The sequence below is a fragment of the Tamandua tetradactyla genome, chromosome 2 (genome assembly GCF_023851605.1).
Source record: "Tamandua tetradactyla isolate mTamTet1 chromosome 2, mTamTet1.pri, whole genome shotgun sequence".
In the NCBI taxonomy this organism is placed as follows: Eukaryota; Metazoa; Chordata; class Mammalia; order Pilosa; family Myrmecophagidae; genus Tamandua; species Tamandua tetradactyla.
The window spans coordinates 61,856,456-61,882,970 of NC_135328.1; the positions used below are offsets into that span (position 1 = coordinate 61,856,456).

At 39.0% G+C, this 26,515-nt stretch overlaps 2 protein-coding genes across 6 annotated transcripts in view; one reads left to right on the forward strand and one right to left on the reverse strand.

Moving 5' to 3' along the window:
- Nucleotides 1–25,573, reverse strand: part of UBAP1 (ubiquitin associated protein 1) — a 172,761-nt gene extending 147,188 nt beyond the window's left edge. The window contains exons 1-3 of one of the 2 annotated variants that reach the window (XM_077147918.1): nt 24,310–25,573; nt 15,437–15,577; nt 14,558–14,602 (exon numbers count right to left, since the gene is read on the reverse strand). The gene's annotated coding sequence lies outside the window, so the exon portion shown is untranslated. Of the gene's footprint in view, nt 1–14,557; nt 14,603–15,436; nt 15,578–24,106; nt 24,242–24,309 lie in introns of those variants that run through there. The other variant, XM_077147917.1, reaches the window with a different exon arrangement.
- Nucleotides 24,234–26,515, forward strand: part of DCAF12 (DDB1 and CUL4 associated factor 12) — a 65,758-nt gene continuing 63,476 nt past the window's right edge. Inside the window, exons 1-2 of one of the 4 annotated variants that reach the window (XM_077147921.1) lie at nt 24,234–24,363; nt 24,493–24,678. In XM_077147921.1, coding sequence (XP_077004036.1) covers nt 24,673–24,678 — 6 coding nt within the window. In that variant the 5' untranslated portion in view covers nt 24,234–24,363; nt 24,493–24,672. Of the gene's footprint in view, nt 24,401–24,492; nt 24,679–24,887; nt 24,994–25,648; nt 26,027–26,515 lie in introns of those variants that run through there. The other 3 variants (XM_077147922.1, XM_077147919.1, XM_077147920.1) reach the window with 3 other exon arrangements.

Below are 26,515 nucleotides of genomic sequence, written 5' to 3' on the forward strand. Positions count from 1 at the left end.
CAGATGGAACTATGTGATATTCTGGAAAGCCTAGGGCCTTTAGGTTTCAGGACTTACCTGGTCGAGGGATCCATCTGGAGGTTGTTGGTTTCTGGACAGTTACACTAGTGCATGGAGCCCTTGTGGAATCTTATATGTTGCCCTAGGTATTCTTTAAGATTCACTGGAATGGTCCTGGTTGGGGGTTGGTAGGTTATGATAGGTAGCAATGGCTAATTGAAGCTAGTGTAAGAGCAACCTCCCAAGTAGCCTCTCGACTCTATTTATAAACTCTCTCTGCCACTGATATTTTATTAGTTACACTTCTTTCCCTCCTTTTGATCAGGATGGAATTGTTGATCTCACAGTGTCAGGGCCAGATTCATCCTTGGGAGTCATCTCCCACATTGCCTGGGATGTCATGTCCCATATAGGGAGAGGGCAATGATTTCACTTGCAGAGTTGGGCTTAGAGAGATTGACGCCACATCTGAGCAACAGAAGAGGTCCTCCAGAAATAATTTTTAAGCATACCTGTAGGTAGGCTAAGCTTCTCTGCTAACTACATAAGCTTCACAAGAGTAACCCTCAATCAAGGAAGAATTACAAGAGAAATCAGTAAATATCTCGAGGCAAAGGAAAATGAAAACACAACATATCAAAATTTGTGGGATGCACAAAGGCAGTGCTAAGAGGGAAATTTATTGCCCTAAATGCCTACATCAAAAAAGAAGAAAGGGCAAAAATCGAGGAATTAACTGTTCTCTTGGGAGAACTAAAGAAAGAACAGCATACTCACCCCAAAGAAAGCAAAAGGAAAGAAATAATGAAGGTTAGAGCAGAAATAAATGAAATTGAGAACATGAAAATGATTGAGAAAATCAACAAAACCAGAAGTTGGTTCTATGAGAAAATCAATAAGATTGATGGACCCTTAGCGAGGTTGACATAAAGAAGAAGAGAGAGGATGCAAATAGATAAAATCAGAAGTGGAAGAGGAGACATAACCACTGACCCCACAGAAATAAAGTAAGTAATGAGAGGATACTATGAACAACTTTACGCTAATAAATACAACAATGTAGATGAAATGGACAATTTTCTAGAAAGGCATGAACAATCACCATTGACTCAAGAAGCAGTAGATGACTTCAACAAACCAATCACAAGTAAAGAAAATGAATCAGTCATTAAGAAGCTCCCGAAAAAGAAAAGTCCATGACCAGATGGCTTCACATGTGAATTCTATCAAACATTCAAGAAAGAATTAGTACCAATCCTGGTCAAACTCTTCAAAAAAATTGAAGAGGAGGGAAAGCTACCTAACTCATTCTACAAAGCCAACATCACCCTCATACCAAATCCAGACAAAAATAGTACAAAAAGACAAAACTACAGACCAATCTCTCTAATAAATACAGATGCAAAAATCCTCAACAAAATTCTAGCAGATCGAATCCAGCAGTGCATTAAAAGAATTATACACCATGACCGAGTAGGATTTATCCCAGGTATGAAAGGATGGTTCAACATAAGAAAATCAATTAATGTAATACACCATACTAACAAATCAAAACAGAAAAACCACACAATCATCTCAATTGATGCAGAAAAGGCATTTGACAAAATTCAACATCTTTTCCTGGTGAAAACACTTCCAAGGATAGGAATAGAAGGGAACTTCCTCAACATGATAAAGGGAATATGTGAAAAACCCACAGCTAACATCATCCTCAATGGGGAAAAACTAAAAACTTTCCCCCTAAGATCAGGAACAAGACAAGGATGTCCATTATCACCACGTTTAGTCACAGGTGTGTTGAAAGTTCTAGCCAGAGCAATTAGACAAGAAAAAAAAATACAAGGCATCAAAATTGGAAAGGAAGAAGTAAAACTCTCACTGTTTGCAGATGATATGATACTATATGTTGAAAAACTCAAAAAATCCACAGCAGAACTACTAAAGCTAATAAGTGATTACAGCAAAGTGGCAGGTTACAAGATCAACAGTCAAAAATCTGTAGTGTTTCTATACACTAAAGATGAGCAACCTGAGGGGGAAATCAAGAAAAAAATTCCACTTACAATTGCAACCAAAAGAATAAAATATTTAGGAATAAATTTAACTAAAGAGACAAAAGACCTATACAAAGAAAACTACAAGAAATTGTTAAAAGACATCAGTATAGCTATCTTTATGCCAGTACCATGCTGTTTTGACTACTGTAGCTTCATAATACGCCTTAAAGTCAGGTAGCAAAAGACCTCCAACTTCATTTTTTTTCTCAGGATACTTTTGGCTATTCGGGGCATCCCACCCTTCCAGATAAATTTGGTTATTGGTTTTTCTAGTTCTGAAAAGTAAGTTTTTGGGATTTTAATTGGTATTACACTGAATCTGTAAATCAATTTAGATAGAATTGACATCTTAACTATATTTAGTCTTCCAATCCATGAACATGGTATCCCTTTCCATTTATTTACGCTTACGAGTCACCCCCAAGAGAAACACTTTTGTTGCTCAGATGTGGCCTCCCTCTCCAGCCAACACAATAAGCAAACTCACTGCCCTCCCTCTATCTACGTGGGACATGACTCCCAGGGATGTGGACCTTCCTGGCAACATGGGACAAAAATCCTAGAATGAGCTGAGACTCAGCATCAAGGGATTGAGAAAAGGTTCTTGACCAAAAGGGGGAAGAGCAAAACGAGACAAAATAAAGTGTCAATGACTGAAAGATTCCAAACAGAGTTGAAAGATTATCCTGGAGGTTATTCTTATGCATTAAATAGATATCACCTTGTTAGTCAAGATGTAATGGAAAGGCTAGAGGGAATTGCCTGAAAATGTAGAGCTGTGTTCCAGTAGCCATGTTTCTTGAAGATGATTGTATAATGATAGAGCTTTCACAATGTGACTGTGTGATTGTGAAAACCTTGTGTCTGATGCTCCTTTTTATCTACCTTATCAATAGATGAGTAAAACATATAGAATAAAAATAAATAATAGGGGGAACAAATGTTAAAATAAATTTAGATTGAAATGCTAGTGATCAATGAAAGGGAGGGGTAAGGGGTATGGTATGTATGAATTTTTTTTGTTGTCTTTTTATTTATTTTTTTGAATGGATGCAAATGTTCTAAGAAATGATCATGATGATGAATATGCAACTATGTGATGATATTGTGAATTATTGATTATATATGTAGAATGGAAAAAAAAAGACATTTCAGACTTTCAACAAACACTGAAAGAATTTATCACCAGCAGAGCTGTGCTGTAAGAAACATTTCAAAACGATCCTTCAAGCAGAAGAAATATGATACCAGATGGAAATCTCGATCTACCCAAAGGAATGAAAGCACTGGAAATGGAAAATATGTGGACAAATATAAAAGGCTTTTTCTGATTTGAAAATTCTTTGTCAAAGATAGTTGAGAGTTTAAAGCAAAACTAATAATGTGTTGTGGGGGTTACAGGATGTGTAGAAATAAAACTCATGACAACAACAAAAAGAGTAAGCCTCAAGATCAAGGGCATGATCTATTGATTTGGGTGTCCCTAAAGGTTGACACAGTATCAGGGGATTCACTGATGTTAAAGTTTAATAGTTTCATATTTTTTCTCCCATCCCTCAAGGGACTTTGCCAATACTTTTTGATTATCTGCTTAATATACTCTAGGATGTTCCAGGCATTACATTTCGCTATACAGGATTACAGGTCCTCTTTCTTATTCTGGGCTCCCTGGGTTTCAATTGTTCAAACGAGCTGAACTCACACTGATTCCCTGGGGGCATCACGCCCAGAAACACAAATGTTCTTGTAAAACACAGTCAGAGAGAAATGGATTTTGTGCTCCAACCACCCTAGAGCTCTGAACCAAAAGGTATGGCCTATTCCAGTAAAGAAAACTCGATGTGCCTAAGTGGGCTACAGATTAGTCTGAGAAATGGCTGGGCAGAGTGAAAAGTGATACATGAGAAAGAAAAGTTGTTAATTAAAGCAGGCTTCCCTTTAAGACAAACTTTTTCCTCTTCTACTACTCCTGCCCTCATCTTTTTTAAAAAATTTTTTTTATTCCTGGAATGAGCTGAGACTCAGCATCAGGGGACTGAGAAAAACCCTAGAATGAGCTGAGAATTAACATCAAGAAATTGAGAGAAACTTCTCGACCAAAAGGGGGAAGAGTAAAATGAGACAAAGTGTCAATGGCTGAGAGATTCCAAACAGAGTCGAGAGGTTATCCTGGAGGTTATTCTTACGCATTAAGTAGATATCACCTTGTTGTTCAAGATGTAGTGGAGAGACTGAATTGCCTGAAAATGTAGTGCTGTGTTCCAGTAGCCATGTTTCTTGATGATGATTGAACAATGATATAGCTTTCACAATGAAACTCTGTGAATGTGAAAACCTTATGTCTGATGCTCCTTTTAGTTACTATATCAACAGAAGAGTAGAACATATGGAATAAAAATAAATAATAGGGGGAACAAATGTTAAAATAAATTCAGTTTGAAATGCTAGTAAATGAAAGCGAGGGGTAAGGGGTATGGTATGTATAGTCTTTTTTTTCTCTATTATCATTTTACTTCTTTTTCTATTGTCTTTTTATTTTTTCTAAATTGATGCAAATGCACTAAGAAATGATGAATATGCAACTATGTGATGATATTAAGAATTACTAATTGTATATGTAGAATGGAATGATATCTAAATGTTTTGTTTGTTAATTTTTTTAATTAATAAAAAAAGTTTAAAAAATAAAAAATAAAAAAATAAAAAAATCAGGAGACAATAAATTCCAGTTGTATATAAAATTTTTTTATTAATTTTTAAATTTTTAAAAAAATATGACAAGAAAGAAACACATTCTTAACACATGATCATTCTGTTCTACGTATATAATCAGTAATTCACAGTATCATGACATAGTTGCATATTCATGATCATGATCATTTCTTAGAACACTTGCATCCATTCAGAAAAAGAAATAAAAAGACAACAAAAAAATTCATACATGCCATACCCCTTACCCCTTCCTTTCACTGATCACTAGCATTTCAATCTAAGTTTATTTTAACATTTGTTCCCCCTATTATTTATTTTTATTCCATATGTTTTACTCGTCTCTTGATAAGGTAGATAAAAGGAGCATCAGACACAAGGTTTTCACAATCACACAGTTACACTGTGAAAGTTCTATCATTATACAATCATCTTCAAGAAACATGGTTACTGGAACACAGTTCTACATTCTCAGGCAGTTCCCTCCAGCCTCTCCACTACATCTTGACTAACAAAGTGATATCTATTTAATGTGTAAGAGGATAACCTCTCCTCTCTGTTTGGAATTTCTCAGCCATTGATACTTTGTCTCACTTCGCTGTTCCCCCTTTTGGTAGAGAAGGTTTTCTCAATCCCTTGATGCTGAGTCTCAGCTCATTCTAGGGTTTTTCTCAATTCCTTGATGCTGAGTCTCAGGATGCTGAGTTCAGGATTTCTGTCCCACGTTGCCAGGAAGGTCCACACCCCTGGGAGACATGTCCCAAGTAGACAGGGGGAATCCTGCCCTCATCTTTTCTTTTTTCCCTATTTTCTTGGGAGAGTGTAGAAGAGTGGATGATATTGAAGGGATATTACTTTGCACTGGATTAAAAAAACATCCAAAAGCTTAAATCGACTTCTTCCTCTTCCCCCAAATCCACAATTTGTTTTATTCTGATGGTAAATAACTAAAAATCCATTATAAATTTAACCGGAAGAAGAAGCCATTGTTACTAGAATTCTGCTTTAATATTATTAACCTGTATTTAAGCATGTTGAAAGTATTCTCAGGCTCACTCTGATGATTCAGCCTTGGGCTTAAGTCAGGTCTGCAAAAGGGAGATAAAGATGCAAGAGTCTCTATGGGTGGGACAAATCTTCACTCCTTCAGCCACACTAGTCTTCCACCCAGGTGCACTCTCGGATATTGGTTAGTGGCAAAGTGTGGGCTGATGTCAAATGGCTCTCTGATGGCTATCAGTCGCCAGGCTATCAGGGAAGCAGCTGGGTGGGGAGGATTTCTGCCTGAAGCTCTACTCCCTGCCCTACCCTCTGATAAAAACCATATGGTTGGGGATAGGGAATGGGGAAGGATGGATCAGTACATGGTTCCCTGGCCAGAGCAGGCTTTCATACATCAAATCAGAACCCAGATAGTCGTCTAAGTAATTAGAGAAATTAAATCCCCAGCATTATTAATCCCTGTACTCCCAGACTCCTAAAACAAAAAAGTAAACACATGGAAGATTTCTTTCAGGCCCCATGAATCTCAAGGTCTGGCTTGCTTGAGGAAAGTGCTACATGTTGATAATCCTTACCTAAAGCTCCTTTACACTTTTCTGAATCATGTTTTATCCTTTGCCTCTTCCTCTGGTTCCCCACCCACTTCCAGCTGGCCCATATTGTGGAGAACTGATTGAAATAAAATCTCTTGGCTGGGGCCGAAATTTCTTTTATGGAAGCTTGCTGATTATTTCAGCTGAATTCCCATTAATAGAAGACAATTCCATTATCTCAACATACTCAGTAACATTAACTTGACCTAGGACCCAGGGATAGTATTTATAAGCCTGATTCTGACCCCATCTTTAACTAGCTGTGAAGGGTGAGGGAGTTCTTTAGTCACTAGCACTAACTAAACACTCAGGTGATAGGTGTGCGGTATCAGGTGTCAGAGTTACTCTTGACTCTGGCCAAAGAGAGGAGTTTTTCTAAAGGATCAGAGGTATAAATGACCTTAACACAGCTGCCTGTGACTTGGATAAACTTCCTGTGTGTGTGATGGAGCTTTGTAGGTTCTGATCCCACCATGATGGGATTGTTACCAATGGCGTGATCTAGAGGCAAGACCTCTGGATTGGGTGGCAAATGATTTCAGTTTAGTCCACCCTCTGCCACTCATTCTCTATGTGCTTTTGCAAGTTACCTTAACTCTCTAAGCCTCAGGTCTTCCTTTGAAGAATAGGGATGATACTGTCTGTCTATCAGGGTTTTTGTAAGGCTTAAACAGAATAATACTCATGATAGTGGGGTTTTTTTAAAAACATTTTTATCATGAAATATAACATATATGCAAAAAATGATAAATTTTAAAATACAGTTTAACAAGTAGTTATAGAGCAAATTTCAAAGCATGGTGTGGATTACAGTTCTACAATTTCAGGTATTTCTTTTAAGCTATCCGAATACACTAAAGACTTAACAAGAAATATCAATATAATGATTCAGTAGTCAAAAAGTACTTGTAAAATCCTATCTTTTCTGTTATAACTCCTCCTTTTCATTTGATCCTACTCCCAGTCTTCAGGGATATTTGGGTAATAACCACTCTAACTTCTTCATGTTGAAATGGGGTGTTGACATTATGGAGTCAGAGGCTGCAACTAATTGATGTTCTTGGAGAGACTGGATTTCAGGGCTTCTCTGGCATAGGAAAAATCTGGACGTTTTAAATTTTTGAAAAAATAAACTTAGTGAGTGAAACTTTTATAGAGCCTCAGATAGAGCCCTGGGTATTCTTTAGGATTTTTGGGAATACTGATGGTTGGAGTTTGGCATACCATGGCAATTTACATTATCTAGCTGAAGCTTGCATAAAAGTCACTTCCAGAATAGCTTCATGACTCTATTTGAATTATCTTAGCTACTGATACCTTATTTTGTTACATTTCTTTCCCCCCTTTTGGTCAGAAAGGTATTGTCAGTCCCATGGTGCCAGGGCCAGGCTCATCCCTGGGAGTCATGTCCCAAGTAGGGGAGGGAAGAGTAATGATTTTCCTTGCAGAGTTGGGCTTAGAGAGAGAGAGCCCACATCTGAGCAACAAAAGAGATTTTCTGGAAGTAATACTTAGGCATAACTATAGGTAGGCTTAGTGTACCCATTTGAAACTTTCGTGTACCCCAGAAAAACTAGGTCCTTTAGTCCTCATTCTTTTTTTTTTATTGTTTCCATGGAGATATGACCCACCTAGTTGTGGGTGGTAACTTTTAATAGATGGTTTCCATGAAATGTCTCCACTCATTTAAGGTGAGGTTGCTTACTGGAGTCCCTTAAGAGGGAAACATTTTGGAAAAAGCTTTAGAACCAACAGAGCCAGAGACCCTTGGAGATGTAGATGGAAAATGCCCCCAGGGAAGCCTTATGAAATGAGGAGAGAAAGCTAGTGGAAGTCACTATGTGCCTTCCTAGCTGAGAGAGAAAGCCAAATGTCATCGGTCCTTTCCTTTGGAGTTAAGGTAACTTTCTCTGGGTACCTTAATTTGGACATTGTCACAGTCTTAGAACTGTAAACTTGCAATTTAATTCCCTTTTAAAAGCTGTTCCATTTCTGGTATATTGCATTATGGCAGCTTACAAATGAAAATATTTAGCTTCTCCACTATAGAAAAAAGCTTCACAAGAGCAAGCCTCAAGAGCAAAGGCTTGTCCCTGGTGACGTGGGAAAGGACTCCCAGGGATGAATCCAGACCTGGCACCGTGGGGTCAACAATTTCATCCTGACCAAATGGGGAAGAAAGTGTAATTAATAAAGTATCAGTGGCAGAGAGAGTTCAAATAGAGTCAAGAGGCTACTCTGGAGGTTGCTCTTAGCGGGCTTCAGGTAGACCTTGCTACCTATCATAACCTGCCAACCCCGAACCAGGACCATTCCAGCCTATCCTAAAGAACTCCTAGGGCAATTTATAAGATTCCAGTAGGGTTCCAGACACTAGAGTAATTTTCCAGAAACCTACAACCTCCAGATGGGTCCCAGGCCCCGATAAATCCTGAGACCTAATCCAGCCTCTCCAGTACATCAGATAGTTCCATCTCCCTACCCCATATTAGTGACAGACCCTTCCAATATCAGAAATTTAGAATTGCCATAGCCCAAACAACCCCAATGAGAGGTATGGAAAGATCAAAGGTGATGGTGGAATTATATATAGAAGATAGGACTTAACAAATGAATATGAATGCTGAATCATTAAATTGATATCTTTTAGTTTCCAGTATTTTAGAGCAGCTAGAAGTAAAAACCTAAAATTGTGAAATTGTAACCTATGTCAAAGTCTGAAATATGTTCTACAACTAATTGTGGTGCTGTGCTTGGAAATTTATAGCTTTTTTGTATCTATGTTATCGTTCACAAAAAAAAAAAGAAGGAAAAAAAGTTGATTGTGATGATAAAAAAGTATTTAGGACAGGTGCAGGCCACGGTGGCTCAGCAGGCAGAGTTCTTGCCTGCCATGCCGGAGACCCATGTTCAATTTCTGGTGCCTGCTCATGCAGGGGGCGGGGGGCATTATTTAAGCCCTCTAGCCTCCTATATTCTGGAGTAGCTAGAAGGAGAAATGAGAGGATCATATGGTAGCCCATGACAAACTCTGGGATCTATCCTGTAACCACTTTTTGAAGAGTGCTTTGAAAACTATTGCTTTTTTATTTCTTTGTTTTGTATATATGTTATACTATACAATAAAAAGTTAAAAAAAAAAAAAGATTAAGGGCTTAGCCTATTGATATGGGAGTCCCTAATGTTTGAGACATGATCAGGGGTTTTCCTGGTGGTAAAGCTTAATAGTTGCATATTTTTTTCTCCAGTCGCTTGAGGGACTTTGCCAATAGTTTTTAAATTATCTGCCCAACATACTCTGGGATATAGCCAAGTATTACATTAAGCTATACAGAATTACAAACCCTCATTCCCATTCTGGGCTCCATGTGTTTGGGTTGTTCAAATGAGCTATCCAGACAGGTTAAATTAGATTATGTACTTCAGAATATTTAGGTTTTGGACAAAATAAACCTCTCTTCCTTTGGTTTCATACAGTAGGTGAAGTTCTAAAATACAGACAATGTCATCTCTGTATTCTGATTTACCTTAGTCCCAACCTGATTGGCTTTGTTATTATCTCTGATTGAAGCCTGATCTCTTTTTTCATTTCTTTAATAGTTGTCATATGTAGCAATAGACTAGCAAAATTTTAAAATTTAATAAAACACAGTGATGGCTAGGATATAGGAAAATGAGCACTCTTACAAAGAGAATGTAAATGAATACAATATTTTGGAGGATAATGCAGCAGTAGCCTTTCTATTTCACTTCAAATTTCACAACAGAATAGGAATAGGGATCTCCCTAGGTTCTGTAAGTCCACTTAACAGTAATGATTCTTTATATACTTAAAGCATTTTACAATTTATATTTGTGACTTTATTTGATATTCAGTACAATTTGATAAGGTATATGCAATTATATATCCACTTGACAGGTAAGGAAACTGAGGTTCAGATTTTATTTCCCTGATTTTTCAGTCTCACTGTTTATAAGTAGTAAAGACAGGATTAAGAAACCCTAAATCCCATTCATTGCTCTTTTCTCTCTACACAGCAAAATAGGTAGAACACAAAGGAGGGAACTTCTGGTGAGAAGGGACCATCAACACTTTCTGGAACAAGATGGAGTATAAGTAAAAATTAAAAGCAACAACAACATCTAGGTAGGCGTAGCATCACCAAAAGGCCAAGATGCTGACAAATGGCTATGTAATCCTCTGTGGATTAGTCTAGACTTACTTGGTTTCAGATGACAGAAATTCTACTCAAACTGCAGGGGATTCCAAGACAATGCCATCAGGATTGTCTTTTATCACCTGATTCTGTTTCCTCAATATCAGCTTCATTCTAGCTAGGCTCTCCCCATGGGATAGCAAACTGACTTTTGCAGCTGTAGGCTAACATTATTCTACTTAGCAACCCCAGGTTTATGAGAACCTTTTTCCCAAAAACTCCACCTTTGATCAGAACTAAATTATGTGTCCATTCCTGGAGTCAAATAATGGGATTATTTAGCCAAGCTATATGGACTGAGACTAAGAATAAAATTAGGATTCTGTTAAAAAAAAAAAAAAAGAAGGGAAGACCAAAACAAAAGTTGTCTATTACCCCTTATATGGGAATGAAGAGAAGTTGAAAGTTTTGATGGCTTTTCTGCCCAGGTTCTCAGTGTACCTATTATTGACCCCAACAGTTATTTTTTTGCCCGGCTGCCCCTGGCTTGTTCATTAGTATTTCGATGTTTAAGGGACATGTCTTTCACATAGATGCTCCACCCTGACACGGTTTCATATTGGATGAAAAAAGAAAGGCTCTTTGTATCAATCCTTAGGAGAAACCTCAGTCAGGTCAAAACAGATAAACACAATTCCTTGGGTACAAGGTCTGCTCTAATCCCTTAGGAACCAGGTACTGATACTGGGAACGGGGGGCTGCCATCTTCCAGATCACTTCTGCACTGGGGCAGGGGGTGGGTCTAGTGTAAATTAATATGCTGTAAAAATCTCGTACTGTGTTTCAGCGGCCTTTCTCCTGGTTTACTATTCATTGGATGCTATAATCCTTTCACTATATCCCAGAATTCTGGTAAAGTTGATTCTGAAAGTTTTTGTCAGGGACAGATGGGTCCCTAGAGTTGCCTACTCCACCATTTTCACTGACACCACTCCTAGCCTCCATGCCTTTTAAATATACTTAATCTCTGTCTTTCTATGATGTTCGTAGGTGAATTCTTTAGAACCATCTTCTAATTCACCATTTTTTGATGAATATCTCCTCCTTATTCTATTATGAATATATTTGTGTGGGTGTATATATAAGTAATTATGTATACATATATAAAGTATCTTTCCTTTCTTCCTTCTTTTATTGCATTATCATATAAAATAAGATACATTAATAATAGTTAACCTTATATCACAGTATAAAAGTTACAGGATATCTAGGAGAAGAGTAAACATCACCCAAGTACTTTGTCTCTTTTTTTGGGAAGGGATTAGTATGTTTTCAGTTGAACACAGGTTAGTTATATATATTAGGTGGTAGTATGATTTTTTAATTGTCTTTATTTGGAGATTAAGTATGGTTTAAGGAGATGTGTACAGGTGCCAAGTTGACAAGGGGTGAACCCTGATGGTTGGTTTTATGTATCAACTTGTCTAGGCTATTGTACCCAGTTATTTAATCAAACACCAATTTAGGTGTTGCTGTAAAGGTATTTTGTAGATGTGGGTAACATCTATAACCAGTGGATGTTATATAAAGGAAATTTACCCCAAAAACATAATTGGGATTCATCCAACTAGTTGAAAGTCCTTTAGAGCAAAACGGAGGTTCTCCTAGGGAAGAAAAATTCAGCCTCAGCCTACTGGCCTGCCCTACTAATTTTGACCTTGCCAGCCCACAATTTTGTAAAATCTGCTATTGGTTGTTTTTCTCTGGAGAACTCCTGACTGACACACAACCTAAAAGTCTAACAATAATGAAATACCTATTAAATTATGGCACAAATTTTAAGTTGTATATATGTTATTAGAATAAAATTTTGTTTAAAAAAACATAGGACTTTACAACACAAAGAATAACCCCAAAATAAACCATGGGCTATAGTTAATAATACAATTATAATAATATTCTTTCATCAATTGTAAGCAGTGTACCACAATCATACAAGGTTAATAATAGGTTAATAATATAGGGGTATGGAAACTCTGTATATTTGGCATGCTTTTTCTCTGTATATTCTACATGATTTTTCTGCAATTTCTCTTATAAAAATGTTTAAATAAATTATGGTATACTTGTTTATTGAATTAATTTTTTCCCAGAAAATTTACAAATTTTTTGAAGATTCTGTGCCCCAGACTATGAATCTGTTGCATTTGGGATTCTCCTTCATATTATGAAACCTGACTATAAACATTAAGAAACAAAGTCTCTGAAGTTAAATTAAGCATAAAGCTTCTAAAGAAACATCTTTAAATTGAGGCTGCATGAGTCTTAACTTCAATATTGTAAATTAGGAGGCAAAGGTTCACCCACTCCTGAAACTGAGAGGCTAGTCAAATGGGTTCCATAAGTGTTTAATCTCCAAGTGTTGATGGGATATAGATTCCTGATGATGCACTTAGGAGAGGTCAGGTCAATGGAACCAGGTTCTTTTTTTTTTTTTTTTTTAATATTGGAACATAATGTAATTGATTCAGTGAAAGGGACTATAGCAAAAAAATTCAAAATATTTCAAAAATATTTTGGCTATTCATAAATGTTCTAGTTTGCTAGCTGCTGGAATGCAATATACCAGAAATGGAACAACTTTTAAAAAGGGGAATTTATTAATTTGCTAGTTTACAGTTCTAAGGCTGTGAAAATTTCCCAATTAAAACAAGTCTATAAAAATGTCCAAATTAAGGCACCAAGAAGAGGTTAACTTCACACAAGAAAGGTCGACGAAGTTCAGGGTTTCTCACTCAACTGGAAAGGCATGTGGCGAACACGACAAGGTTTGCTAGCTTTCACTTCAAGCTTTTTGTTTCATGACGCTCCCCCGGGGGCATATTCCTTCTTCATCTCCAAAAGTAGCTGGCTGTTAGACTCTGATTCTCTTGGCTCTCTCGATACTCTGTCTTCTTCTCCAAAATGCTTCCTCTTTTAAAGGACTCCAGTAAACAAAACAAATCAAGTCCAACCTGGAATGGGTCGAGTCACATCTTCTAATGAAAGGTTAATACCCACAATTGGGTGAGTCACATGTGGAGATTTCCTAATTAAGTTTCCAACCGATAGCACTGAATAGGGATTAAAGAAATGGCTGCCTCCATGAGATGGAATCAGGATTAAAACATGGCTTTTCTACGGCATATAATCCTTTCAAACCAGAATGAGTATAGGTGATATTTATACTTTGTGGAAAAATCAGGATTTTAGTTAAATAATAAAATTTCCATGATTTCCCTTTACTTACCAACTACTTAAATTTTCAAAAATTATGTGATATATCTTAAAATTTTCTTTTTTATTGTGAAAAGTAACACACATACAAAAAGAAAAAAAAAAAAGTAACACACATACAAAAAAGAAAAAAAGTGGGCAGGCCACGGTGGCTCAGCAGGTAAGAATGCTCGCCTGCCATGCCAGAGGACCTGGCTTCGTTTCCTGGTGCCTGCCCATGTAAAAAAAAAAAAAAAAAGCAAAAAATTTCAAACCACACCACAATAATTAGTTGTAGAACAGATTTCAGAGTTTGGTATGGTTTACAATTTCACAATTTGTGGTTTTTACTTCTAGCTACTCCAAGACACTGGAGACTAAAAGAAATATTGATATAATGATTCAGCAATCCTACTCATTTGTCAAATCCTATCTTCTATTATAACTCCACCTTCTCCTTTGATCTTTTTCCCACTCTTTAGGGGTATTTGGGCTATGCCCATTCTAATTTTTTCATGTTGGAAGGGGCTGTCAATAATATGGGGTAGCAGGAAAGAACTAGTTTATGTTCTGGAGAGACTAACCCCTCTGGGTTGTTTAATTATTTTTCAGCCATTCATGCTTTCGACAGCACAAAGGTAGCTGCAGTGTTAGAATTCTTGCCTGTTGTGCCAGAGACCCGGGTTCTATTCCTGGCCCTATACATACCAAAAAACAAAACAAAACAAAAAAATAAAAACATAAAACCTTCCTTTTAAGGGTGGTTCAGTGGTAGAATGCTTGCCTTCTATGCAGGAGACTCAGGTTCGATTCCCGGACCATGCACCCCCTAAAAATAAAACAAAATGAAAAACTGAGCTTTCAAAAGATATATGAATAATATGGGGAAATTCTCATATCATATTTTTAAAACAATAGGAAAACAATTATGTCTGCAATTTTATTCACACACACATATAAATAGAAGGAAAATTACAAAAACATTTATTGTACTTATTTCTAAGTAATAATTTTTAAAGCTACTTCTGAACATTTATTATTTGTGTTAGAAGAAAAATGTGCTTGTCTAATTATCTGATAATAACATCTTAGCTCCACTTATAAGCCATTTTATTCTTCTACCATTAGTCGATGCCTATATGTTTGATGTCTATATGTTTATTTTTATGCCAAGATTGTTTTGCATTTGAGTCCAATAGAGATGGCTGGTGGAATATTTCTCAATGAAATTTGTAAGTAATATTCTTTTAGAATTTTTATATTTATATTTGACTCCAAATTATACATTTTGGAAGAATACAAAGTGGGTAGAATGATACTACAAAATACTTTTCTTTCATTTAGCTTTTTTTCACTCAATTTTTTCCAAATAAATTACTTGACCTTATAAGTAGAAAAATTTCATGTGTTCCTTTCTCATCTTACTGATATTACAAGTCAGCTTATTTAACATGCAAGAGACAAAAAGAAGAGAAAACAAGGAACCTGGATAATTTATAAACTATATAGTCAGTTTCTGAATGATTAGAAATGATCTATACGGTACACACATTCTAACAGGGTGTGTTAAATTATTCAGAAAATATAGGATTTCTGCTTTCAAACTAGATGAAGTTCTGGATAAAATATTTCAGGTTCTCCAGATAAATACTAAAATACATACCATTGTAACTTCAACTGGACCTCAGTATTTTTCTCCAGTTGGTAGGGTTGAAAATAATCTGGATCAGAGAGAGGTTTTGGGTTCCAGTCATGGCTCATCCACTATCTGGCTGCATGACATGACTTTTTTGGCTTAAGTTTTCTGTAAAAGTATGAGTTTAATTAGATGAGCTCTCTGTCATCCTATCTCCACACTGAGCCCCAATGTTTCCACAATTATCCACATCTTGCATTCGTGTGATTGTGATACATTTGTTAAATTGATGACACTCAATCTGTCCAAAGTGTACAATCAGTGACTTTTAGTATAAATACAGTTGTGCATTCATCACCACAACCAATTTTAGAAAATTTTCATTACTCCAAAAAGAAAAATTTCATACCCCTTAGCAGTCATCTCTCAATCCCTCTATCCTTCCTCAGCTCTAATAACCACTAATCTAACTCTGTCTCTATAAAGCTAATTTTATTTACACTTTGTATAAATGAAATCATATGGTATGTAGTACTTCATGTCTGCTTTCTTACACTTAGCATAATTTTTTTAATTATTTAAAAAAATTTTTGTAATATCTTCTATTTTTATAACTTCCATCCATGATCTGAAAAATATTTCAACAGTAGGTGAAGTAATTACAATTCACATACCTTAGAGACCTCTTTGTAAAATCTGACATTTTAACATCATCAGAGAGCAGTTACTATCCTCTTATCATCCATGCCAATTCATGTTCCTATGTTCTCCAAGTCTCTTTCCTTGCTATGATTTTTAAGCAGTTTTATTGAGATATAGTCACATACCATACAATCCATCCAAAATGTACAATCAATGGCTTTTGGTATAATCACAGAGTTATGCATCAATTGCCACATTCAATTTTTTGAAAATATTTTCATTGAGACATCTTCACACACATACATGGTGTACAGTCAATGGCTCTTAATATCATCACAAAGTTGTGTATTCACCACCATGATCATTTTTTAGAACATTTGCATCACTCCAGAAAAAGAAATAAAAAGAAAATCTCATACATACCATACCCCTTACCCTCCCTCTCATTGACCACTACTATATCCATCTAACAATTTATTTTACCCTTTGTCTCCCCTATTATTTATTTTTCATCCATATTTTTTTACTCACTCTGTTCATACCCTGGATAAATGGAGCATCAAACACAAGATTTTCACAATCACACAGTCACATTGTAAAAGTTCTATGTTTTATACACTTGTCTCCAAGAATCAAGGAACAGGACTTCCGGGTCATGATGGCGGCTTAACAATGTGCGCATTTTAGTTCGTCCTCCAGAACAACTACTAAATAACTAGAAACAGTACAGAACAGCTCCTGGAGCCACGTCAGTGACCAGACACACAGCATATTCCAGTCTGGACCAGCTGGACCCGCCGCGAGCACCCCCCAGAACCATGAGTTCCAAAGCTGCGGTAGCCAGCACCCCTCCCCCACAGGTGGCTTCCCAGAGGGGAAAGGAAAGGACTTTACCAGCAGCAGGGACTGGGCACAATCAAATGCCAATTGTGGAATAATTAACAAATTCTGACTACTAAAAATAGGCCCCCAGCTTAGGTGAACCTGATCAGAGTGGAGGTTGCTCATTTTTGCCCCAGCGCCAAGGTGGCAGGACTGACAGAAAAAGGGGGAAAAAAATAGAAGGAAACAGAGGTTTTTGTGGCTGTGCTTCTACAAAGGCTGACTGCCTCTGGATAAGGTGGAAGGACTTTTCAGGCTGCAACTGCCCCAGGCATAGGCAGAAGTGAGCTCTTTCTGGAGCCTGTGCCTCCAGGGAAGGGGGGAAGCCCCACCCAGGTGGAATCCCTCCATCAAGGAATTCAGACACCAGGACTTGGTAATTTGAAGCCATTAAAACCAGCCTACAACTTCTCCTCTGTCTCCACCATACCCCCAGCAGGGAGAGTCTGCCAAAATTAAAGGTACCGCATCATCTTATGCTGGTGGGACCTGCAGTCAGACAAGCGCCACCTACTGGGCAGGATAGGAAAAACAGAGTCCAGAGACTTCAGAGGAAAGTATTTCAACCTGCGGGGTCTCACCCTCAGGGAAAACCGACGCAGGTGACTCTTTCCTCTTGATAGGAGGCCAGTTTGGTCTGGGAAAATCTGGCTGGGGTCTATAATATCTAAGTAGACCCTCCTAAGTGTGTGTGGGGGGAAAGGCACCACACAAGCAGGGCAAGAAACAAGAAAACAAGAACTGAAAAATTCTCCTCTGTTAAACAAAACTTAAGCTAAAGGTCCAGATAAAGCTGAATGGAATGTCAAAGAACAGATAGACAGCAAATTCATCCAGCAAGAAAACCCTAGATAAAAGAAGTGAAAGCAATCTCCAGAATAAACTAATTAAGGTAATTAAATGCCTAGACGCCAGCAAAAAATAACAAATCACACTAGGAAAATTGAAGATATGGCCCAGTCAAAGGAACAAACCAACAATTCAAATGACATACAGGAGCTGAAACAATTAATTCAGAATTGTATGAACAGACATGGAAAACCTCACGAAAAGCCAAATCAATGAATTGCGGGAGGATATAAAGAAGGCAAGGAAAGAACAAAAAGAAGAAACTGAAAGTCTGAAAAAACAAATCACAGAACTTATGGGAATGAAAGACACAGTAGAAGAGATGAAAAAAACAATGGAAACCTACAATGGTAGATTTCGAGAGACAGAACATAGGATTTCAGAACTGGAGGATGGAACATCTGAAATCCGACAAGAAACAGAAACTTGGCCATTAGAGAAATGCAAATCAAAACCACAATGAGATATCATCACACACCCACCAGAATGGCCATTATCAACAAAACAGAAAATGACAAGTGCTGGAGAGGATGCGGAGAAAGAGGCACACTTATCCACTGTTGGTGGGAATGTCAAATAGTGCAACCACTGTGGAAGGCAGTTTGGCGGTTCCTCAAAAAGCTGAATATAGAATTGCCATACGACCCAGCAATACCATTGCTGGGAATCTACTCAAAGGACTTAAGGGCAAAGACACAAACGGACATTTGCACACCAATGTTTATAGCAGCGTTATTTACAATTGCAAAGAGATGGAAACAGCCAAAATGTCCATCAACAGATGAGTGGCTAAACAAACTGTGGTATATACATACGATGGAATATTATGCAGCTTTAAGACAGGATAAACTTATGAAGCATGTAATAACATGGATGGACCTAGAGAACATTATGCTGAGTGAGTCTAGCCAAAAACTAAAGGACAAATACTGTATGGTCCCACTGATGTGAACCGACATTCGAGAATAAACTTGGACTATGTCATTGGTAACAGAGTCCAGCAGGAGTTAGAAACAGGGTAAGATAATGGGTAATTGGAGCTGAAGGGATACAGACTGTGCAGCAGGACTAGATACAAAAACTCTAAAATGGACAACACAATAATACCTAATTGTAAAGTAAATACATGTTACTTAAAACACTGAATGAAGCTGCATCTGAGCTATAGGGTTTTTTGTTGTTGTTGTTGCTTTGTTTTGTTTTTTGTTTGTTTTTGTCTGTCTGGTTGTTTTTTTTGTTTTTACTATTATTATTACTTTTATTTTTTTCTCTATATTAACATTCTATATCTTTTTCTGTTGTGTTGCTAGTTCTTCTAAACCGATGCAAATGTACTAAGAAACGATGATCATGCATCTATGTGATGATGTTAAGAATTACTGATTGCATATGTAGAATGGTATGATTTCTAAATGTTGGGTTAATTTCTTTTTTTTCTTTTTTCCATTAATTAATGAAAAAAAAAACAGAAACTATAGGGGAAAAAATGGAAAAATATGAGCAGGGACTCAGGGAATTGAAAGACAATATGAAGCACACGAATATACATGCTGTGGGTGTCCCAGAAGGAGAAGAGAAGGGAAAAGGAGGAGAAAAACTAATGGAGGAAATTATCACTGAAAATTTCCCAACTCTTATGAAAGACTTAAAATTGTAGATCCAAGAAGTGCAACGTACCCCAAAGAGAATAGATCCAAATAGACATACTCCAAGACATTTAATAATCAGAATGTCAGAGGTCAAAGAGAAAGAGAGGATCTTGAAAGCAGCAAGAGAAAAGCAATCCATCACATACAAGGGAAGCCCAATAAGACTACGCGCAGATCTCTCAGCAGAAACCATGGAGGCGAGAAGACAGTGGGATAATATATTTAAATTATTAACAGAGAAAAACTGCCAACCAATAATTTTATATCCAGCAAAACTGTCCTTCAAAAATGAGGGAGAAATTAAAACATTTCCAGACAAGAAATCACTGAGAGAATTTGTGACCAAGAGACCAGCTCTGCAAGAAATACTAAAGGGAGCACTAGAGACAGATATGAAGACAGAAGAGAGAGGTGTGGAGAAGAGTGTAGAAAGGAAGACTATGAGTACAGGTAAAAAGAAGGAAAATTAGATATGACATATAAAATTCAGAAGGCAAAAGAGTAGAAGAAAGTACTACCCATGCAGTAATAACACTGAATGTTAATGGATTAAACTCTCCAATCAAAAGACATAGTCTGGCAGAATGGATTAAAAAACAGGACCCATCTATATGCCATCTCTACTCAAAGGACATGAGGCCAAGGACACAAATGGACATTTACAGACCAATGTTTATAGCAGCATTATTAACAATTACCAAGAGATGGAAACAGCCAAAATGTCCATCAACAGACAGTTGGCTAAACAAACTGTGACATTTACATAAGATGGAATATTATGCAGCGGTAAGACAGAATAAAGTTATGAAGTATGTAACAACATGAATGGACCTTAAGGACATTATGCTGAGTGTGATTAGCCAGAAACAAAAGGACAAATACTATATGGTCTCACTGATATGAACTGACATTAGTGAATAAACTTGGAATATTTCCTTGGTAATAGAGACCATCAGGAGATAGAAATAGGGTAAGATATTGGGTAATTGGAGCTGAAGGGATGCAGATTGTGCAACAGGACTGAACAGAAAAACTCAGAAATGGACAGCACAATATTACCTAACTGTAATACAATTATGTTAAAACACTGACTGAAGTTGCATATGAGAATGGTAGAGGGAGGAGGGCTGGGGCACAAATGAAATCACAAAGAAAGACAGACGATAAAGATTGAGTTGGTGTAATCCAGGAATACACAGAGTGTATAATGATAGTGACTAAATGTACAAATTTAAAAAACGTTTTTGCATGAGGAAGAACAAAAGAATGTCATTACTGCAGTGTGCTGAAAATAGATGGTACTTAATATTTTAAAATTTCAACTAATGTGTGAGACTAAAGCAAAAAATGTTTATTTGGTACAAATCTATACTTTGACTAGTGCATCTCCTAATATAACTTATGTAGATAGTTGATTGAACACCTTAAGTACATGGAACTTTGTATAGGACATGAGATTTTGTTGGTTTGTCCAGGTGATGCCCTGATGAATCCCAGAGTGATTTGATCAGTGAGTGGAAAAGTATTTGCAAAGTCCCCTTCAGGGAACGGTGAGAACAGGGGAAAACTCAACTTCCCCAAGTTGAATTCTTGATATTCCTCACAAGCAGTGTGAACAAACAAAGCTATAGGCTGAGCCCCCAGTCTTGGGGTTTGTTCATATGAAACTTAACCCCACAGGGGATAGGTCAAGCCTGCTTAAAATTAAGCCTAAGAGTCACCCCCAAGAGAAACTCTTTTGTTGCTCAGATGTGGCCTCTCTCTCCAGCCAACACAGCAAGCAGACTCACCACCCTCCCCCTGTCTACGTGGGACATGACTACCAGGGGTGTGGATCTTCTGACAGCGTGGGACAGAAATCCCAGAATGAGCTGAGATTCAGCATCAAGGGATTGAGAAAAACTCTAGAATGAGCTGAGACCCAGCATCAAGGGATTGAGAAAACCTTCTCCACCAAAAGGGGGAAGAGTGAAATGAGACAAAGTGTCAATGGCTGAGAGACTCCAAACAGAGTCAAGAGTTTATCCTGGAGGTTATTCTTATGCATTAAGTAGATATCACCTTGTTATCCAAGATGTAATGGAGAGGCTGGAGGGAACTGCCTGAAAATGTAGAGCTGTGTTCCAGTAGCCCTGTTTCTTGATGATGATTGTATAATGATATAGCTTTCACAATGTGACTGTGTGATTGTGAAAACCTTGTGTCTGCTGCTCCTTTTATCTACCTTGTCAACAGATGAGAGGAACATATAGAATAAAAATAAATAATAGGGGGAACAAATGTTAAAATAGATTTAGTTTGAAATGCTAGTGATCAATGAAAGGGATCAGTAAGGGGTATGGCCTGTAAAAAAATTTTTTTTTTGATTGTTCTATTTTTCTGTTGTCTTTTCATTTCTTTTTCAGAATTGATGCTAATGTTCTGGAAAATGATCTCGATGATGAATATGCAACTATGTGATGATACTGTGAATTGCTGTGTGTATGTGTTGGGAATGTTTGTTTCTTGTAATTTTTTTTTAATTAATAAAAAACAAAAATAGGGCAGGCCACGGTGGCTCAGCAGGCAGGGATGTTTGCCTGCAATGACAGAGGACCTGGGTTTGTTTTCCGGTGCCTACCCATGTATAAAAAGAAAAAAAAAATGATTCATTAAAAAAAAAGACTTTAAAAAAAAAAAAACACTCATTACCTGGAAAAAAAAATAGACTTTAAGTCAAAAAGTGTTACAAGGGACAAAGAAGGTCACTATATACTGCTGAAGGGGTCAATTCAACAAGAAGACAAAAAAATTATAAACATATGTGCACCTACAGGCACAGCTCCAATATACGTGAAGTAAATATTGACAGACCTGAAGGGAGAAATAGTTCTACAGTAATAACACAAGGCTTCAATACCCTACTTCCAATAATGGATAGAAAATATAGACAGAACATCAAGAAGAAAATAGAAGACTTGAATGATACTCTAAACCAACAAGACCTCCTAACACACATATAGAACACTTGACTCAAAGCAGCAAAATACACATTCTTCTCTACTGAACATGGATCATTTTCCAGGATAGACCATATGTAAGTTCACAAAAGAAGTCTCGGTGAATTAAAAAATATTAAAATCATGTAATATATCTTTTCTGACCACAATGAATGAAGCCAGACATCAGTAACAGGAGAACTGGAAAATTCACAAATATATGGAAATTAAACAATACATTCTCAGATGATCAATGGATCAAAGAAAAAAATCACAAACTGTGCCTGCGCCCTGGTAGGAGAGGACATTTTGAATAGGACAGACTGAAAGAGGCCAGTCTGGCTGGGGCTGAGAAAGGACATGGATTGTGGTATGACGTGAGGCTGGGGACAAATTAGGGGCTAGATCATGCAGGGTCTCAGAAACCAGATTAAGGAGTTGATCTTTACCAAAGAGCAATAGGAAGTCATTAAAGAGTGTTAACCTAGAGTCAGAAATGGGGGTAAATTAAATTTACATTCACAAAGATAATTCTATGTGCAGAGGGCTGAACAGAAATGTTTTTCACGTTTTTTAAATGCGTGAATACAGGTGGGTCCATCTAGGTGACCCTTACAAATGGTCTAAGCAAGAAGTGATGGTGAGTTGGATTAGAATGGTCATGATGGTGGTGGGGAGATGTGAACATACTCAAGATAAATTTAGAAGGTAAAATCATTCTGAGTTGGTGATGGAATAGATGGGTGAGCATGTTTGGTGAGGGTATGAGAATAGGGAGAAACAAGGCTGATCCCCAGGCTTTCATATAACCAGAGAGCATTTTTTATTTTGTTTGTAGCTCTGAGAGCAACGTTATCAATTAAATATTTTCTCCAGGTTCATTTCAGGTTTATTTTATTGCTTCATTCCCTAGCCTGATTGTCTCTTAAAAATTACAGAGGAAGAGCCCAGGTAAATGTATTTTGAATGCTTATTTATTGAGTATACTTACATAAGGTGCCCAGACATTAAGTGTGCTTCTTGATCAAGTTTAATATATGTATATTACCCAGATCAAGATATAGAAATTTCCAGCACACAAGAAGGCTTCCTCTAATCCCCTCCCAGTTAGCATCCCTTGCTGCCCAAGAAAACAACTATTCTGATTTCTATTACCATTGATTAGTTGTGCCTGTTTTTGCACTTGATAAACGTGGAATTAAGCAGTACGGACTGCTTGTATTTGATTTTTTTTCACTAATCATTGTAAGAGTCATCCATGTAATATTCACGCATAGCATTGCTGTGTAGTAATGTCATTGTATGAATATGTCACATTTTATCTTTTCTACTGGTGCTTGACTTTGAGCTATTTCCATTTGGGGGCTATTATGAATAAAGCTGCCATAAACATTCTTGTAACTTTTGGTGGACATAAATACTTTTGCCGGGTTTATAATAAGAACTGCTTGATCATAGGTTACACGTTTTGTTTTAGTAGGCATCGCCATAAATTTTTCCCAAATGGTTGTAATAATTTACATGCCCAACAGGAATGTGAGAGTTCCAGCCATTCTACCCCCTTGCCAATACCTAGTATTGTGTTTTTTAAAGTGATTGTGAACTATTTCCAAAGAAACAACAAGCTCTCCTGGGAGGTGCATTCAGGAATGATTCTTGGGAGCAGGATCCTTGATATCAACATGAAGTGCACCAACCTCAAGAATGAGCCTGCAGCAGTGCCCAGTGTGCCCCTTCTGACATGGGAGGAGAAGATCAGGATCCAAGTCCAGCCCAAACCTGTCTAATCCTGGGGATTCTCAAAGGAATTCGAGCCTCTTGTCCAATGGGCTCCTGGGTCATGCAGGGCATTGTGAGGCAAGACAGAACTAGAACAACAGGGTCAAGAAAGGAAGCTTACCTACTCCTGATTCACAACTGCGTGCATGTCTCTTGAGGGGACAGGCCTGTCCAAGTAAGATGGGGCTGCCTTTCCTGAGGTGGCATTAAGGGTTAGTGGCAGTGCCGGCTTGGGATGGCGGTAGACACGGTCTCAATCTGTCTTTTTGCTGGGCTTGGCAAACAAATTCAAATCTTCTCGTAGGCAGAACTCTAGATGGGTCAACAGAACTCCCTGGAGGTATGAGGCCTGAAGCCGGCAGGTAACGGGCACAGCACCCTGAGGACCGTCTGCCCCAAGCAAGAGCATCCCGCTTCCTGAAAGGGTTTCTTTGCCTGAATAAAGTGGAGGCTGTCACTCAAATTCCTACAAGATCTTCCGAAAATGGAGGCAAGGGTGATCCTAAAAAGCCCCCTTGTTTGTTTGGTTGGTGTCCACTGCCAGCCCTCAATGAACTGACAGAAATGGCCACTCTCTTCCTCCTGGCTCAGAAGTCACCCAACCTGCCTTGATAGAGATGCAGCCTGGGCCCGAGGGAGAGGAAGGCAGTGATATCCCGCGCCCTCCCCAAGTTTAGGACGGCACGGCCGACGTAAGAAACCTGCTGCAGAGTGGATGCTATCTCATAAAGCACAAAATACAGTGTGGCCTGGATGGCAGATGATGGGAATCCAAAGAGGGGGAGAGGTCGCCCATAAGGGGAAGGTGATGAGGGGTGGTTGTGGTTCGGGTAGGAAGGATGGGATTGGAGGCAGGGTGGAGAATGGAGCCTGAGTTTCGGAGGGGTGGGGTGTGGGCGGCCAGAGTTCCGAGGAGGCGATGCGGCCGGAGCAGACTCATGCAGGCTGTTCCGGGCAGGTTTTCCGCGATGGGAAAGTCTAGCCAAGCTGGCTTGGAGTCTGAGCTGGACCCCACCTTTAGTGTGTGTGTGTATGTGAGCTGGGCCCCACCTTGAGAGAGAGAGAGAGTGTGTGTGTGTGTGTGTACTGTCTTTCCCCGCAAGTGTCCAGCCCTCATGCCGGGGCGCAGTTTGTGACAGGTTCGGGCAAACGTGTTATGCTGGTTAGGAGGTACTCGGTGGCGGCTGCCGGGTGAAGGCGTGTCCTGCTGGGAAGGATTCCCTCCCGGAGCAGAGATGATCGTTCTCACTGCTGGGTGTCCGAGGATAGGCGGGCTGGTCCGAATTCGGCGTCCAGAAGCCAGATTCCCTCGGCCCCAGTTCGCCCACCGACAGCAGCCGCCAGACGACCGTTGGAACCGGTCAGGCGGAGGCCGCACAACAGCAACAAACGCTCTTGCAGACCCTAAGCCCCGCCCCCTCGGCCCGCAGCGTCTTCGTGGTGACGCGCCAAAAAGTGCGCCTGCGCAAGAGTGACGGCCCGCGGGCGAGAAGGAAGGGGTGTTTTGGTTCTAGCCGCTCGCCGTCCTTGGTCGTCGCAAAGCTTCTCGTTCCGGGATCCCCTTCCTTTTCCTTTTCCTAGCCCTATCCTTCCCTCTTTCCCTTCTGTCTGTCTCTCCCCTTTCTCTACCTGCCGCCCCGGTTCCGCACCACCTTCCAGGCCGAACGCACTACCGGGCGCCCAGTATATGATCCGCCGTCCTGTTGCCCCTCGCTCCCCCCGCCCCATGTGGCTGCGGGGCTGCGGCGACGCTACCCACTATGGCCCGGAAAGCAGTTAGCAGGAAGCGGAAAGCGCCCGCTTCACCCGGAGCTGAGAGTAACGCTGAGGGCCAGCAGGTGAGAACAGAGAGGCCGGGGCCTGGGTGATGAGGCCGAAACATGAGGTGGTTAGGTTCCGCAGATTTAGACAGGAACCCAACCCGAGGTCTTGCAGTCAGGCGGGGCAAGAACGGGTCAAGGCTGGGCCTACAGGACTTCTTTGGAAAGCAGATAAGACGAAGGGGAACTCGGAATTGGGGCATATTCCGCCGAGGCCCGCAACCGGGAATAGGTTTTGAGGAGAAACCAGAATCCTGGCCTTGAAGAAAGGGGAAACCAAAATTGAGGGGAGTCGGGAACAAAACCGCCTAGGAGACCAAAGGGAAGGAGAGTCAAGTCTGCCTTCCAGGAACCCCTGGAAGCGGGGATATCGTGTCTCTCATCGAGGAAGGAAGGAGTGTCCCTGTGGGTACCCAGGCCGTGAGGTGGGATTTTTGGCACTTGGATTCTCAGAAGAAACGGCGTTTCCCAGGTATCATCCCCATGCCTTACCCATTGTAGAGGAAG